A 16,380-nucleotide genomic window follows, 5' to 3' on the forward strand; every position below is an offset into this window, starting at 1 on the left:
GGTCCCTTTCCAAACAACTTTAGCCAGCTCCTCCCTCATGCCACTAATCACCTTTGCTCAACAGGAATACAGACATATCCACTCCATCTTTTTCCTCTCAAATTTTATAATATTATGGTCACTACTTCCCTAGTGGCTCCTTTACCTTAAGCTCCCTAATCAAATCTGGTTTACAGAATACAGAATACAGAATACAGAGCCTTTATTTGTCATTCGGTACCGAGGTACCGAACGAAATTACGTTACCAGCAGTCACACAAAAAAAAGAAACACAAGACACATAACCCCAACACAAACATCCATCACAGTGACTCCAAACACCCCCTCACTGTGATGGAGGCAACAAAACTTCCGCTCTCTTCCCCACGCCCAAGTCCCCGCGGCCGAGCCGCACCGGGCGCTGAAACATCCCGCGGCCGAGCCGGGCGATGGAAGGCCCCGCGGCCGTACCATGCGCAGCTAAGTCCCGCGGCCGAGCTGCGCCGGGTAATGGAAGGTCCCGCGGCCGAGCCGCACCAGCGATGTAAAGTCCCGCGGCCGAGCCGCGCCGGGCGATGTTAGGTCCCGCGGCCGAGCCACGCCGGGTGATGGAAGGCCCCGCAGCCGAGCCTCGCCGGGCGATGGAAGGCCCCGCGGCCGAGCCGCACCTGGCGCTGAACCGTCCCGCGGCCGTACCGGGCGATGGAAGGCCCCGCGGCCGAGCCGCACCGGGCACTGTTAAGTCCAGCGGCCGAGCCGCACCGGGCGATGGAAGGCCCCGCGGGCGATGGAAGACCCCGCGGGCGATGGAAGGCCCCGCGTTTAAATTTTTTTTTTAAGCGCAAACGGAGATACGACTCGGAAAGGGTCGCATCTCCGTTGAGGAAGAGGTTTTTTTAAAAGGTTTCCCCCACCCCCCCACCACCCCCCACATATACACAGCTAAAGATAGACTATTTCATACATCTAACACTAACAAATAGACAAAGTAAGAAGAAAGACAAACAGACTGCCGGCGAGCCGCAGCTGCAGGGCAGCGCCGCCACTTCCCGCTTTTTATTACATAATACCAAATTCTGAATTGCCTTTTCCCTGGTAGGCTCAACTACAAGCTGCTCTAGGAAACCATCTTGTAGGCACTCTACAAATTTTCTCTCTTGGGTCCAGTACCAATCTGATTTTCCCAGTCTACTTGCATATTGAAATCCCCCATGACCACCGTAACATCGTCTTTATTGTATCTCCTGATATAATTTCTTGGCTACTGTTTGGAGGTCTGTAAATAATTCCCATCATTTTAACCTTGCAATATCTCAGCTCTATCCACAAGAATTCTGATCCTATGCCACCCCTTGATAGGAATCTGAGGGGCAACTTTTTCACACAGAGGGTGGTAGGTATATGAAGTGAGCTCCCAGCGAATGTAGTTAAAGCAGATATTAAAACATAATTTAAAAGACATTTGGACGAGTACATGGATAGGAAAGGTTTAGAGGGATATAGGCCAAATGCAGGCAAGTGGATCTCGTGTAGATGGGGTATCTTGATTGGCATTAGTAAGTTGAACCAAAGGACTTGTTTTCATGCTACATTACTGATTTTCCAAATCTCCCATTTCTGGTGAATCGTGAGGACTAAATGTCAGTTAAGTTATAAGGAGGAATGCACTTAAATATCCAAATAGTATCTTGAGTAGAAAAAGGAGTGATTACAATACTTAGTTTGCAATAAAAACAGAAAAATAGAGCCTCTTTAAAATGACAAATACACTTAAAGCAGGCAGGAACCATAAATTCATCTTTCATACCCTTTTGTGATGGCTTGTATACAAAGAATATCATGGTACTACTTGATCAAATGACACCATTCAATTATTCATGAAAGGCTATCAACAATTAACATTCAACTCTTTCTCTTCTGATGCTGCCTGACTTGCTGAGTACATCCAGTTTTAAAAAATATATAAATTACCAGCATCTTCAGTAATTTATTCACCTCATTTTACGTAATGTTGTTTACAAATTAGTGGTTGCATTTATCATGATTAATGATAACTTTGAGATGTTTTAAAGGAATGCTAAAGAATTATGTAAATTCATTATTCATATTCTTTTTGACACTGAACGCCATCAAAATTGAATGAAATACATCGTTCAAATTTACTGCCATCATAACTTTGACTAAAATCTATTCAAGCAATCTATTCAAGCAATATATCACCATAAAAAGCCATTTTTAAAATATTTCCATTTGTAACCTATTTTTATGAAAAACATAAAAGGTTAAGATTTTAATATTTGAAGACAAGTGGTCAAGTATACAAATTGTGGAGTTTTCTCTATGTTACATGTTTAAATCTTTATCAATTTATTTAAAAGGTGTCATGATTATCCACTGCAATCGATTAAGAAATGGAAAGCATTTACATTCTCCAATTGCAGTGGTCACCGCTGTGCTAGGCCAAGCACCAAGCTCACTAAGCTTGCTGTCAGCATTCTCACCAGATCAGAAGATTTAGTCATATTCCAATCACCTTTTTTGGAAACATGGATATTCTGATCTAATAAAATGGTACAGTTGGGAAGATTTCCATCTTTCTTTGAAATAACCTTTGAAATTACTGGGAAATACGATATGTACCAGATGTGCCATCATTCACTTTTAGCTCCACATAAAAATGACTGTCAGAATGCATTTTAAAACACAGACGGAGAATGAAAAAAAGGAAAACTGAAGTTTTATTTAATTTATAGATTGCATGTTATCTAATACAACATGGAAAAGCACACAGCTTGTACAGTAGATTTTTTTTACAGTAAAAAATAAGCTGATGAAAAGTCACTTGTCCTATATTGTGGATTATAATATCTGAAAGTACATTAGCTTACTCTTCACCAAATGAAGCAGTCCATTCATATTCACGGAAGATCTAGACAACATTCAAAATAGATATGTTAAATGCCAAGTAATATTCCAGTTGCAAATGTTCATCTAATGTGTCTAACCACCTTGATATCTACTAGCATTATTATTGCTGTGTCCACCACTGTTAACATTCCAAAAGTCACCTTTAACCAAAAACTCAACTGGACTTGTCATAGATTCATAGAGCAATGCAACACGGAAATAGGCCCTTCGTCCCACTCTATCCATGCCGACCAAGTTGCATTACTCGTCCACAAAACTCTCTGAGTCCTTCCCATCAATACATCTGTCCAAATATATTTTGAAAGTCATAATTATAGTAAATATAAATACAGTGGTTACAAGAACATGTCAGTGGCTGGTATTCTGCTGCAAGTAATTCACCTCCTGATATGCCGAGGTTTTGCATCATCTCCAAGACAAAAGTGTGATGGTATGATTTCAATTTACTTGGGTAAAGATAACTTCAACAACACAAGCAGCTCAACAGCAATAAGGACAAAGCCGCCTGTTTGACAGACACCCAGCCAATCACTCACAAAATGCTGGAGTAACTCAGCAGGTCAGGCAGCATCTCAGGAGAGAAGGAATGGGTAACGTTTCGGGTCGAGACCCTTCTTCAGACTGATGTCAGGGGGGCTGGACAAAGGAAGGATATAGGTGGAGAGAGGAAGACAGTGGGAGATCTGGGAAGGGGGAGGGGAAGAGAGGGACAGAGGAACTATCTAAAGTTGGAGAAGTCAATGTTCATACCGCTGTTCCTCCAATTTCCGGTGGGCCTCACTATGGCACTGGAGGAGGCCCATGACAGAAAGGTCAGACTGGGAGTGGGAGGGGGAGTTGAAGTGCTCAGCCACTGGGAGATCAGGAGATCACTCATGTAATTTGTTAATTCCTCCATATCCTGCACAATGTGGCTACAGTGCATATCATTTGCAGACTCACCAAGGCTGCAGCAACAGTCCCCTACACCCACAACTTCTACCAGCAAGGACAGGAGGTGGGGATGTGTGGGTACATCACCAGCTGCAGCTTCCCCTCAAATCACCCAGCATTCTGAATTGGAAATTCTGGAACTCCTGACCTACCTATTCCTTGAAAGCTCCTTCATCAGATGGACTGCAGCTGTTTAAAGCAGTAGCCCACCACCAACCTTCACGGGCAAATGTTGTCCTTGCCAGCATTGCAATGTTATTCCCATGATCCCAAGGTTTAAAAAAGCGCTTCAATTTCCTATTCCTATAACAAATGAAATACAAAATCCCTCCAAAATCTGGAGCAAAACTATCACCGAGTTATATTGGTGGATTCTCTTAAAGTTCCTGGTGAACAAGATTCAGCCATTTTCCATAAAGGTGCAGAAGATATTGGTTTATCATCATTATCACATGTACAGTAGTGAAAAGTTTTGCTTTGCGTGTTATCCAAACATGTCAGATATACTATACATAAATACATTCAAGTCAAATTCACTAGATAGAGCAAAGAGGAAGACACAGAATGTAGAATATAGTTCTCAGCTTTGTGGCGCATCAGTTCCATAGACAAAGTCCAATGTCCTCAATGGAGTTAAGGTGAATTGGACTGTACCCTGGCTTACACAACTGTTCAGAAGCCGGATGCCAGAGGGTGGTGGTAATGCTTTAAAGCTTCTGAACCTTCTCCTAGACAGGAGCAGGGAGTGGAATGACCTGGGTGGATGTCTTTGATTATATCGACCACTTTTCTGAAGGAGTGTGAAGTGTAGATGGACTCAATGGTAGGAAGTCTGGTCTGTGCGATGGACTGGGCTATATCTATAACTCTCTTCAGTTTCTTGCTGTCTTGGGTAAAGCTGTTCCCAAACCATGCTGTGATGCAGCCCGACAGTTTGCTTTCTATTCTCTGCAACTCCCTGGTCAACCCGTCCCTTCCCATCCAAACCACCCCCTCCCCAGGTACTTTCCCCTGCAAACGCAGGAGATGCAACACCTGTCCCTTTACCTCCCCCCTCGACCCCATCTAAGGACGCTGAGTTACTCCAGCATTTTGTGTCTACCTTCGATTTAAACCAGCATCTGCAGTTCTTTCCTACACAGTATGCTTTCTATGGTGCATCTGTAGAGTTAATGAGAGTCACCGGAAACATGTTGAATTTCCTCAGTCTCCTTAGGAAGTAGAAGCGTTGGTGTGCCTTCTCAGCTGTCGCATCAATGTGGTTGGTCCATGACAGAGCATTGATAATATTAACACCAAGGAACCTGAAGCGCTCAAGCATTTCTAATTTCACACTATTGATACCGATTGGATCATGTACACCACTCTGCTTCCTGAAGTCAATATATCTTGCTGACATTGATGGAGAGGTTATTGTCCTGACATCATGTCACTAGGTTCTCTGCCTCCTTCTTGTACTCAATCCCGTCATGTTCGTGATTCAGCCTACCAGTGGTGTCATCTCAAATTTATAGTTTCAGTTTAGTTTGTAAATGGAATTAGAGGTGAATTTGGCCTACAATTGTGAGTTTATAGGGAGTACATTAGTGGACTGAAAATGCATAATTGCAGGGCAACAGTATTGAGAATTATTGTGGAGGAGGTGGGGTCACCTACCCTCATTGATTGTGGTCTTTGTGGTGGAGGGAGGGCTGATTCCTTGGTTCAGGAGTTTGGATGGGATTGAGAGCAGAGCTACAGTCAATAAAGAGAGTGTAACATCTGATTCCTTGTTGTCCAGGTGTTCCAGTTTAGGGCCAGGGAGATGGCATCTGCTGTGGACCTGTTGCAACGGTAAATAAACTGCAGTGGATCAAGGCTGGCTGAGAGGCGGGAGTAATTGGGCACCATCACCAGTCTCTCGAAGAACTTCAATATTACTACTCTCCAAAGATTGTCATATCGTTGGGTGGTTCAGCATTTTTATTGTCTGATGATTAAGTTACAAATGTCAGTATGCACTGCACATTTACTTCGAGTATTACAAGTCAAAATTGATGTATTTCACAAAATTAAAAATCTTCAGCAGGGACAATATAGGAATATTACATGGAAGGAAAAAAGCCTAAAACTTCTGATTTCCTTAGGAGATTTTGCAGGGGTTTATAGATAAAAAATATCGGTAACAGTGCCCATATCAAGTACACAAAATAGTGTCAGCAAATTATTCTCACATGAAACATTGTAACAGTAGATAAAAAAAAAGAGTCTTCTTTTACAGTACAAAATTACATGTTTTACTTTTTATATCTGGAAAATAGTTAAAACTCTTTAAAGAGCAAATTCTTTAAGTCATGCTTTGCTTTTGCATTGTCCTCCATCGATCTTTAATCATGACACTAGTACGATCACAAAATGGGTAATGCTTCAGGATCTTCAGCCAATTTCCTGCTCCAAATTTCTGTACACCCTCTTTAATCCATTCACTTTCTTCAACTGTCCATTTCTGGAAAATAATTTTTAAAATGTAAATTAGAAACATTCAGATGTCTAAACAAAATACAAGGCCAAGATTGTCAGACTTTTGTAAACATATTATAGTTAACCACATCTATTATTTATAATTCAATTAATTTAAATCCTGTTCAAATTATCATTTTTCAATGCTCTTGCTGATGTAATATGATAAACAGGTGTGCAAGCTTCATGCTGTCTTCAGCAGGAATCTGCAGTTGAACAGGTTTGTTGTATAGTAATCTCGAGATATAACACCAAATGATTCACTCCTCCTTGGTGTCGTAATAGAAACAGGTTCTTCGGACCACCAGGTCCATGCCGACCATTGATAACACACTATCCCACTATGTTGTCCCACTTTCACATCCTACACATTAGGGGTAATTTACAGAAACCAATTAACCTACAAACCTGCATGCCTTTGGAATGTGGAAGGAAACCGCAGCACGCAGAGAAAATCCACGTGGTCACAGGGAGAACATACAGATCGAACCTGGGTCTCTGACGCTGTGAGGCAGCGGCACAGCATACAAATATTTAATCACATTAATGAATGTAATGTAGTTTATTTCTTGTCATTTCCCAAAGCATTTTTTAAAAAATGGAAATTATTTAACACTTACAACTTTCAGTTTTGTGGGTAAACTGCACACAATACTAACTTCATTATTTGGGTGTTATTGTAAATGATTAATGTTTCAAGGCAAGCAATTTACCTGACGTTTGCTTGAGCATGAAAAAGTACTCTCTGTTGGTGAAGTTCTTCCATTCTCTGTAAGCAATCAAAGGAGTAAATCAATCACCATAGCCAGTGTAGGAATTCACACATTTTGCTGTGTGAGTCTGTCTGTGTCTGTCTGTCTGTCTGTCGATAGATATAGAAATAATATATATAAGATTTAGTTTGTATTTGAACTACAGCCAAAACGGTACACGATAGGGCCACAATTTTAGCACCACCCTAATCACTGTTGTTTTGTGCTTCAAACGGCTCATATATATATATATATTTTTTTTCACTTTATAAGCATTAAAAATCGCCCCTTTAAACTTAAAAAATACCCATTTCACCTGCTGTCTCCTTCAGCCGTGTATGACGTCACAATCGAAACCCAACGGGTCCGTGTGTTTGACGTCATAATGGGAACCTAATGCGCCCGTGCCCGCGCAGTTGGGGCCCGTTGATCTGATGCTTACCTAAGATGGTCACCGGATCCGCACGTTCGCAGAACAAACAGGTCCACACCTGTGCGGTTCATTGAGATTAATTTTATTCTAAAAAAGTCTGACCCTAACCCTCAATTTTCATTGAGAATAATTTTATTCTAAAAAAAAGTCTGGCCCTAACCCTCCATTTTCATTGAGATTAATTTTATTCTAAAATAAATTTGATCTAATCCTTACATTTTGATTAATAACTGAAATTGTGTTTAGGTTATTTTAAAGAACAAACGCGATTTTCCCATGTCACAATGGGAACCCAACGAGGAATGGGCCCAACGGGTCCACTTGGTCCAGTATCAACTAGAATTTTCTGTTAGAACTAACCTCGCATATTTAGTTAAAATCTGCTCAATGAGCGAAGAAGGAAAAGCAAAGAATTTAATGTAACTTCAAAATCTTTAACTGAAGGATTGAGACTGTACAGATAGTAAACTTTCAGTGCTTCAGTCCTTTTTAGCAATGGCAAGGCAAATTGGGACATGAAAATTGGGACATCAGTCTGAAGAAGGGTCTCGACCCGAAACGTCACCCATTCCTTCTCTCCCGAGATGCTGCCTGATTTGCTGAGATACTCCAGCATTTTGTGAATAAATTGGGACATGACATGTACAAGACTCAAATTTTAGTTAAATAGTTGGTATGTATTTTCCACACAAATCAAAAACATGCTATTCAAGACGTTTTAATCGGAAGCTAACAGGCAAAAGGCCAAGATTTTTCAGCCAAGGAAATTGCAATGCTTGGATAATCGCAAACAAGATTGTTTTAAATAGGGAGATGGCTAGACTTTGCGGGAAAGTACTAAATTGGAGTAAGGCATAGTACTTTATTAGGCAGGAGCTTGGTAGGGTACAATGGGAGCAATTGTTATAGGGCGACAACATCTGACATGTGGAGGCATTTAAAGTCTAACTGATCAAAATTCAGAACCAGCATGTTCCAGTAAGGAGGGATAAGGACAGCAAAATAAGGGAACCTTGGATGACCAAAAATGTTGTCAATTTGGTCAAAAAGAAAAAGGAAGTACATGAATGTTTAATTGGATGGAATCAGAATGGGCCTTTGAGAATATAAAGAAGAAAAGAACTCAAGCGGACAATTAGTAGGGCCCAAAGGAGCCACACAATTGTTTTGGCATGACTGATCAAAGAAAACCCCCAAAATTTTTATTTTACTGTGATAACTACCCACTGGATACCTAGATTCCTACTGCAGGCTTTGGAAAAGGTGAAGTGAGGCCTTACCAGAATTATGCCTGGATTAGAGGGTATTAGCTACAAGCAGAGAGAGATTGAACAGACTTGGATTGTTTTCACTGGAACACCCGAGGTTGCGGGGAGACTTTATAAAAGCATCTAACATTATGAGAGGCATGGACAGGGTAGACAGTCAGAACATATTTCCTCAGGATGGACAATACCAAATACTAGATGGCATAGCTTGAAAATAAGAGGGGCAAAATTTAAAGGATACTAGAAAAGGGTGGACCCTTTGGGCTCAAAGCTCTCCTGCATTGGTGGGGCACCCTCCTCTCCCCCACTCCCTTCCCCCCCCCCCCATTATCCCCCCACCTCCGTTCTTCCCCCCCCCCCCCTCACCCACTCCACCCCCTCTCAACCTCCCTTATCACCCCTCCTCTCCTCACCCCCCCCCTTCCAGTCTTAGGGGCTCACCGGCACTCCCCCCCTCCCACTCCATACCACCTCAAGCTCTCCTCCATTGGTGTAGCACCCTCTCCCCCCCCCCAATCAATTCCCCCCCCCCAATCAATTCCCCCCCCTCCTCCTACCGTCACTCACCCAGTACATCCCCCATCAACCCCCCCCCCCCTACACTATTCGGGCCTCTCCGGCACCACCACCCCCAACTCACTAACTCCATCCCCTCTCAACCCTCCCCCACCACACCATCCCCCCTCAAAATTCCCCCAGGGCCGGGCGAGGGGGGAGAGGGAGCCACTCACCACGCGGCCAGCAGCAGGAGAGCTCATTGGCCGCCACTCCCGTCACTTAGGCGGGTTCCGCTCCCCCTCCGAGCGGCAAGCCTCCCCAACAGCACACGCGCGGATCCGGCGGCCATCTTACGTAAGTATTAGATCAACGGGCCCCAACTGCGCAAGCGCGGACCCGTTTGTTCTGTGCACACACGGATCTGGCGGCCATCTTACGTAAGTATCAGATCAACGGGCCCCAACTGCGCAGGCGTGGACACGTTAGGTTCCCATTGTGACGTTGAACACGCGGACCCGTTGGGTTCCCATTGTGACGTCGAACGCTGGTGACGGGCAGTGCAGGTGGAAAAGGTGATTTTTAAAGTTTAAAAAGTGAAAAATATATATATATATAACAACCATTTGAACCACAAGACTAAGGTAGTGCTAAAATTGTTGCACTATCATGAAACGTTTTGGCTGTATTTCAATAAAATACTAAATCTTATATATATAGGACAAAAGGGTGGACGAGCGAGGGCATTGTAATACTACAGTCCTGCTTTGACTGCACTGATTGGAATGTGTTCAGGGAAGCAACCACAAGCCTTGCTGAGTACACAGACACTGTGACATCCTATGTCAGCTTTTGCGAGACAGTTGCATTCCCACGAAGACCCGGATCTGGTTCAACAACAACAAGCCCTGGTTTACGGCAGAACTCAGACAGCTCCGCCAGTCAAAAGATGAGGCCCATAGGAGTGGGGATACAGACCTCTACAGGCAGGCCAAGTACAAGCTGAGAAGAGGAATCAGAGCTGCCAAGGAAAGGTACTCTGAGAAGTCGAGGAGCAAGTTCTCAGCTAATGACTCTTCGTCAGTTTGGAAGAGCTTACAAGAAATCACCAGCTACAAGAGGAAAATCCCCCGCTCCTTGGACAATCGTCAGCTGACCAACGACCTGAACGAGTTTTAATGCAGGTTCGAGAAACAGAAACATAATCCTGGGATCCCCTCCCCACCCCCTCCTCATCGTCACTTCATACGTACTCACAGACTGACTCCAGTTTGCAAAAACTGGACCCTTCCCCACCCACTCCACCCCAAGCAGCAATTCACACCTACTCACAGACTGACTCCAGTCTGCAAAGACTGGCCCCTTCCCCACCCCTCTGCAATCACCAATTTGCACAAACTCACAGCCTGACTCCAGCCTGCGCCCTCGTCCACTACTCAACATCAAGTCAAGTCAAGTCGTCAATTTTATTTGTATTGCACATTTAAAAACAACCCACGTTGACCAAAGTGCTGTACATCTGATTAGGTACTAAGGAAAAAATGAAACATACAGTAGCAGACAAACATAACAGCACATACAAAACAGTTCACAGCGCCAAACATCAGTCTGGCCACTTCTCCATCCCCAACAATAGAAATTGTGGAGGTGGAGAGGCTATTCAGGAAATGGAAAAGCCGAAAAGCCGACAATGTTCGCCCCTCTACCCTCAAGCTCTGTGCCAAACTACACAGACATTTTCAACCAGTCCCTGCAAACCTGCACTCTACCTGCCTGCTTCAAGGTCTCCACGATTGTCTCTGTACCCAAAAAGACACGGATCACTGGTCTTAATGACAACAGGCCTGTTGCACTGACCTCTGTAGTCATGAAGACCTTTGAAAGACGTGCTGGCCCGGCTGAAAAACATCACAAACCCCCTGCTGGACCCTCGGCAGTTTGCATACAGGGCCAATAGATCGGTGGATGATACACTCAACCTAGGCCTGCACTTCATCCTCCAGCACCGAGACCACAAGGGGACCGATGCCAGGATTCTGTTTGTGGACTTTAGCTCTGCATTTAACACCATTGTACCAAATGCACTACACTCCAAATTCTCCCAGTTGACTGTGCCCGAACCCCTCTGTCAGTGGATCATCAACTTCCTGAGACAGGAAGCAGCATGTGAGGCTGGAAAAGCACATCCTCAGCATAGAAGCACCGCAAGGCTGCGTACTCTCCCCTCTCCTTTACTCTCTCTAAACCAACGACTGCACCTCCACAGAATCCTCTGTCAGGTTCCTCAAGTTTGTGGATGACATAACCCTGATTGGGCTGATCCAGGATGGGGAGGAATCTGCCAACACAAGGAAGTGACACAGCTGGCGTCCTGGTGCCATCGCAACAACCTGGAGCACAATGCTTTTAAGACAGTGGAACTAATTGTAGCCTAATTGAAGAGTTCCCCCTCTCCTCCCTCCACTCACCATTAACAACACCACAGTCACATCTGTGAAGCCATTCAAGTTCCTTGGAACCATCATCTCCAGGGACCTTAAATGGGGGGCCACCATAGTCTGGTTTGGCTCAGCCACCAAGCACGACATCCGGAGGCTGCAACAGACCAATCGATCAGCTGAGGTTGTTGACTGCAACCTTCCCCCCATTGACAAACAGAGTTATATGGATTTTTGGAAAGATCTGTAGATGCTGGTTTAAATCAAAGGTAGACACAAAATGCTGGAGTAACTCCGCGGGTCAGGCAGCAGCTCTGGAGAGAAGGAATGGGTGACGTTTCAGATCATTGAAACATAGAAAATAGGTGCAGGAGGAGGCCATTTAGCCCTTCAAGCTAGCACCGTCATTCATTGTGATCATGGCTGATCATCCACAATCAGTAACCTGTTCCTGCCTTCTCCCCATATCCCTTGATTCCACTGGTCCCTAGAGCTCTATCTAACTCTTTTAAATTCATCCAGTGAATTGGCCTCCACTGCTTTCTGTGCAGAGAATTCCACAAATTCACAACTTCATAACTCCCTGGGTGAAAAAGTTTCTTCTCACCTTAGTTTTAAACAGCCTTCCCTTTATTCTTAGACTGTGGCCCCTGGTTCTGGACTCTCCCAACATTGGGAACAATTTTCCTGCATCTAGCTTGTCAAGTCCTTTTATAATTTTATACGTTTCCACAAAATCCCCACTCATCCTTTTAAACTCCAGTGAATACAAACCCAGTCTTTCCAATCTTTCCTCACATGACAGTCCCTCCATCCCAGGATTAACCTCGTGAACCTACGCTGCACTGCCACAATAACAAGGACGTTCTCCCTCAAATTAGGAGACCAAAACTGTACACAATACTCCAGATGTGGTCTCACCAGGACCCTATACAACTGCAGAAGGACCTTCTTGCTCCTCTACTCAAATCCTCTCGTTCTGAAGGCCAACATCCATTAGCTTTCTTCACTGCCTGCTGCACCTGCACGTTTACTTTCAGTGACTGGTGTACCAGGATACCAAGGTCTTGTTGCACTTCCCCTTTACCTAATCTGACACCATTGAGATAATACACAAGGAAAGCTGGAGGCCCAGATGGTATATCTGGGCGAGTACTAAAGTCTTGTGCTACTCAGCTTGCTCCAGTGCTCACCACAATATTCAACCTCTCCTTGGCAAAGTCCGTGGTCCCTGCATGCTTCAAAAGATCCATCATTGTACCGGTGCCAAAGAATGCCTCTCCAGCGTGTTTAAATGACTACCGACCGGTGGCCCTCACCTCGGTTGTCATGAAATGCTTTGAGAGGCTAGTCAAGAAGCACATCTGCGCCCTCCTTCCTCGCAACATGGACCCACTACAGTTCGCATACTGTCCGAACAGGTCCACGGATGATGCGGTCTCCCAGGTTCTACACACCGCTCCCTCTCATCTGGACAGCCAGGGGGGCTATGTGAGGATGCTGTTCATTGACTTTAGTTCAGCATTCAACACAATAGTCCCCAGCAGACTGGTTGAGAAGCTGCTGGAACTGGGGCTTAGCACCCCTCTGTGTGCCTGGGTCCTGGACTTTCTCACTGCCAGGCCCCAAGTGGTCAGGATGGGGGAACACACATCTAGCTCCCTCACCCTGAACATAGGATCCCCCCAGGGCTGCGTCCTTAGCCCCCTACTGTACTCCCTGTACACACATGACTGTGGGGCCAGGTTCAGCTCAAACTCCATCATCAAGTTTGCTGATGACACTGTGGTGGTGGGCCGGATCTCCAACAACGATGAGAAGGCCTACCGGGAGGAGGTGGCTGATCTGGCACTCTGGTGTCAGGACAATAGCCTCCTCTTGAATGTCACTAAAACAAAGGAGCTGATTGTGGACTTCAGAAGGGCTAAACATCCAAGGACGTACACGCCACTCGAGATAAATGGGACTATTGTGGATAGGGTGAGCAGTTTCAAATACTTGGGAGTCCGCATCGCAGAGGATCTGACGTGGGCAACGCACATTGCCGCACTGGTGGGTAAGGCTAAGCAGCGCCTTTACCACCTTAGACAACTGAGGAAATTCAGAGTGTCGCTGAGGATCCTTCATTGCTTCTACTCTGGGGCTGTAGAGAGCATCCTGTCCGGCAACATTACAGTCTGGTTTGGGAACAGCTCTGCCCAGGACAGGATGGCCCTGCAGAGAGTAGTGCGTTCGGCAGAACGCACCATGGGAACTACACTCGTCCCCCTGCAGGACCTATACATCAGGAGGTGCAAATCCAGAGCAAGCAAGATCATGAGGGACCCCTGCCACCCCAGTAACGGACTGTTCCAGATGCTACGATCAGGCAAACGCCTCCGCTGTCACGCTGTGAAAACGGAGAGGATGAGACGGAGCTTCTTCCCACAGGCCATCAGGACTGTCAACTTTTATAACCCCAGAGACTAAATTTTTGTCGACACTTTTTGTGCTATGTTTAGTAACTTATTAACTTTATTTATATGCTGTAACTGTAATTCTTTTTGTGCACAACCCGCAGGCATTGCCACTTTCATTTCACTGCACATCGAGTATGTGTATGTGACAAATAAATTTGACTTGACTTGACTTGACTTAATCTGCCTCCTTGTTTTTGCCGTCAAAGTGGATAACCTCACATTTATCTACATTATACTGCTTCTGCCCACTCACTCAACCTGTCCAAGTCACCTGCAACCTCCTAACATCCTCTTCGCAGTTCACACTGCCACCCAGCTTTGTGTCATCTGCAAACTTGCTAGTGTTACTTCTAATTCCATCATCCAAATCATTAATATATATTGTAAATAGTTGCGGCCCCAGCACCTAGCCTTGTGGCACTCCACTCACCACTGCCTGCCATTCTGAAAAGGACCCGTTTATTCCTACTCTTTGCTTCCTGTCTGCCAGCCAATTCTCTATTCATATCAATACCCTACCCCCAATGCCATGTGCTCTAATTTTGCTCACTAACCTCCCGTGTAGGACCTTATCAAGTCTGAGGAAGGGTCTTGACCCAAAAAGTCACCCATTCCTTCTCTCCAGAGATGCTTCTTGACCTGCTGAGTTACTCCAGCATTTTGTGAATAAATCGATTTGTACCAGCATCTGCAGTTATTTTCTTATAGATAAGAGATAGTCTTGTTATCATGTTTGGCACAGACATTGTGGGCTGAAAAGTCTGTTCTTGTGCTGTACCGTTCGTTCTATGTTCTATTTCTGTGACAGAAGCAGATTAATTAAGTTTAATAACTATCTGTCAATTAATTTTTTTACAGGCCATTACAATCACTGATCCCAATGTACTCACTTCTGTAATGCTATTTCTATCCTGGAGAAAACCCTGTGCAGAAAGGTCAGGCTTGGTAACATGTTAAATACCATTATAGACATCATGATAGATATTGTTACATCTATGACCGTCTTTTCTAGAATCCATGCCACCTCTATTCAATTGAACTAGCTAATTTCCTCTCTGCCACTCTCCGGTCATAAAACAATTTTGAAAATCAAGATCATGCATTTCTTTTGCCCTTCTGCTCCATGGGAGGCTTCTGTTCTCCTTGAGCTCACCTTAGGACACGTGCGTTATGGTGTGACAAGTGTTCCGCCGCATACTCCCCACCTGACTCTGCCCCAGAGCGAGTCCTTGGCTTTGTGGATATTTTTACGGCAGAGATAGATAGATTCTCGATTAGTACAGGTGTCAGAGGTTATGGGGAGAAGGTAAGAGAATGAGGTTAAGAGGGAGATATAGATTAGCCGTGATTGAATGACGGAGTAGACTTGATGGGTCGAATTCTACCCCTATCACTTATGACCTTTGGCCGAGTCATCATCCTCCTCCAAATACCCATTTTAACACATATTTGCTGTTCGATAATTATTGTTCTAGTATACATAGAAAATCCCTCTTCTTATCCTATTACCCCGTTGAATTTTTACTCTGGATTCCAGTAGAAATACTCAACAATTGAGATGATTTTAATTCTAAGAAACTTGATATTATTTAAAACAAAACTGATTTGCTTGATTAGATCTGCCCCTAATATAACAAAACATTCCTTCTATCTCAGGTTACCAAAAAAATGCATCCAGAAATGCAAAGGTATTTCCAGCCTTAACAACCAGCCACTTAAACCACATAGATAACATACCTCATGAAAGGCTCTACTAATCAGACATCTCTTTGACTTGGAGGTATAATTCAAGTTCCCCTACCATCACATGATCGAATTTCCTGAATTTCCCTGTATTCCCACAAGACTTCAAACAGTTCAAACACCATCAATTCTTACGAGACATGTCAGGTTCTGCATTGAAACTCACTGTTCATAATGAGGCATCAAAATGAACAAATTACTATTTTACTCACGGACTGAATTCTTTCGAGGCACGCCAAAAAGTAATTCTTCATCACTCCAGTCTTCCTTCTTCTCAACTACACCTGGATGATTGAAGAGCTTTTGCCTAATTAGCAGTTTGAGAGAAAAAATAACCACACTAACCGTTACCAAAGGCATTGCTGCCTAAGCTAAAATCAACCCGCTTCCGAGTAAATATTGTTACCACTTTTCTCACTTAACCTGAGATCCCATAATGTTAAATGCCCAAAG

At 44.2% G+C, this 16,380-nt stretch overlaps 1 protein-coding gene across 1 annotated transcript in view; it reads right to left on the reverse strand.

Moving 5' to 3' along the window:
* Positions 1-4,896: 4,896 nt before the first annotated feature.
* The window catches only part of terfa (telomeric repeat binding factor a), a 36,115-nt gene continuing 24,631 nt past the window's right edge, over positions 4,897-16,380 (reverse strand). The window contains exons 9-11 of the mRNA XM_078401779.1: positions 16,140-16,234; positions 7,053-7,108; positions 4,897-6,325 (exon numbers count right to left, since the gene is read on the reverse strand). Coding sequence (XP_078257905.1) covers positions 6,167-6,325; positions 7,053-7,108; positions 16,140-16,234 — 310 coding nt within the window. The 3' untranslated portion in view covers positions 4,897-6,166. The remainder of the gene's footprint in view (positions 6,326-7,052; positions 7,109-16,139; positions 16,235-16,380) is intronic.

This window comes from Rhinoraja longicauda, chromosome 6, assembly GCF_053455715.1.
Source record: "Rhinoraja longicauda isolate Sanriku21f chromosome 6, sRhiLon1.1, whole genome shotgun sequence".
In the NCBI taxonomy this organism is placed as follows: Eukaryota; Metazoa; Chordata; class Chondrichthyes; order Rajiformes; family Arhynchobatidae; genus Rhinoraja; species Rhinoraja longicauda.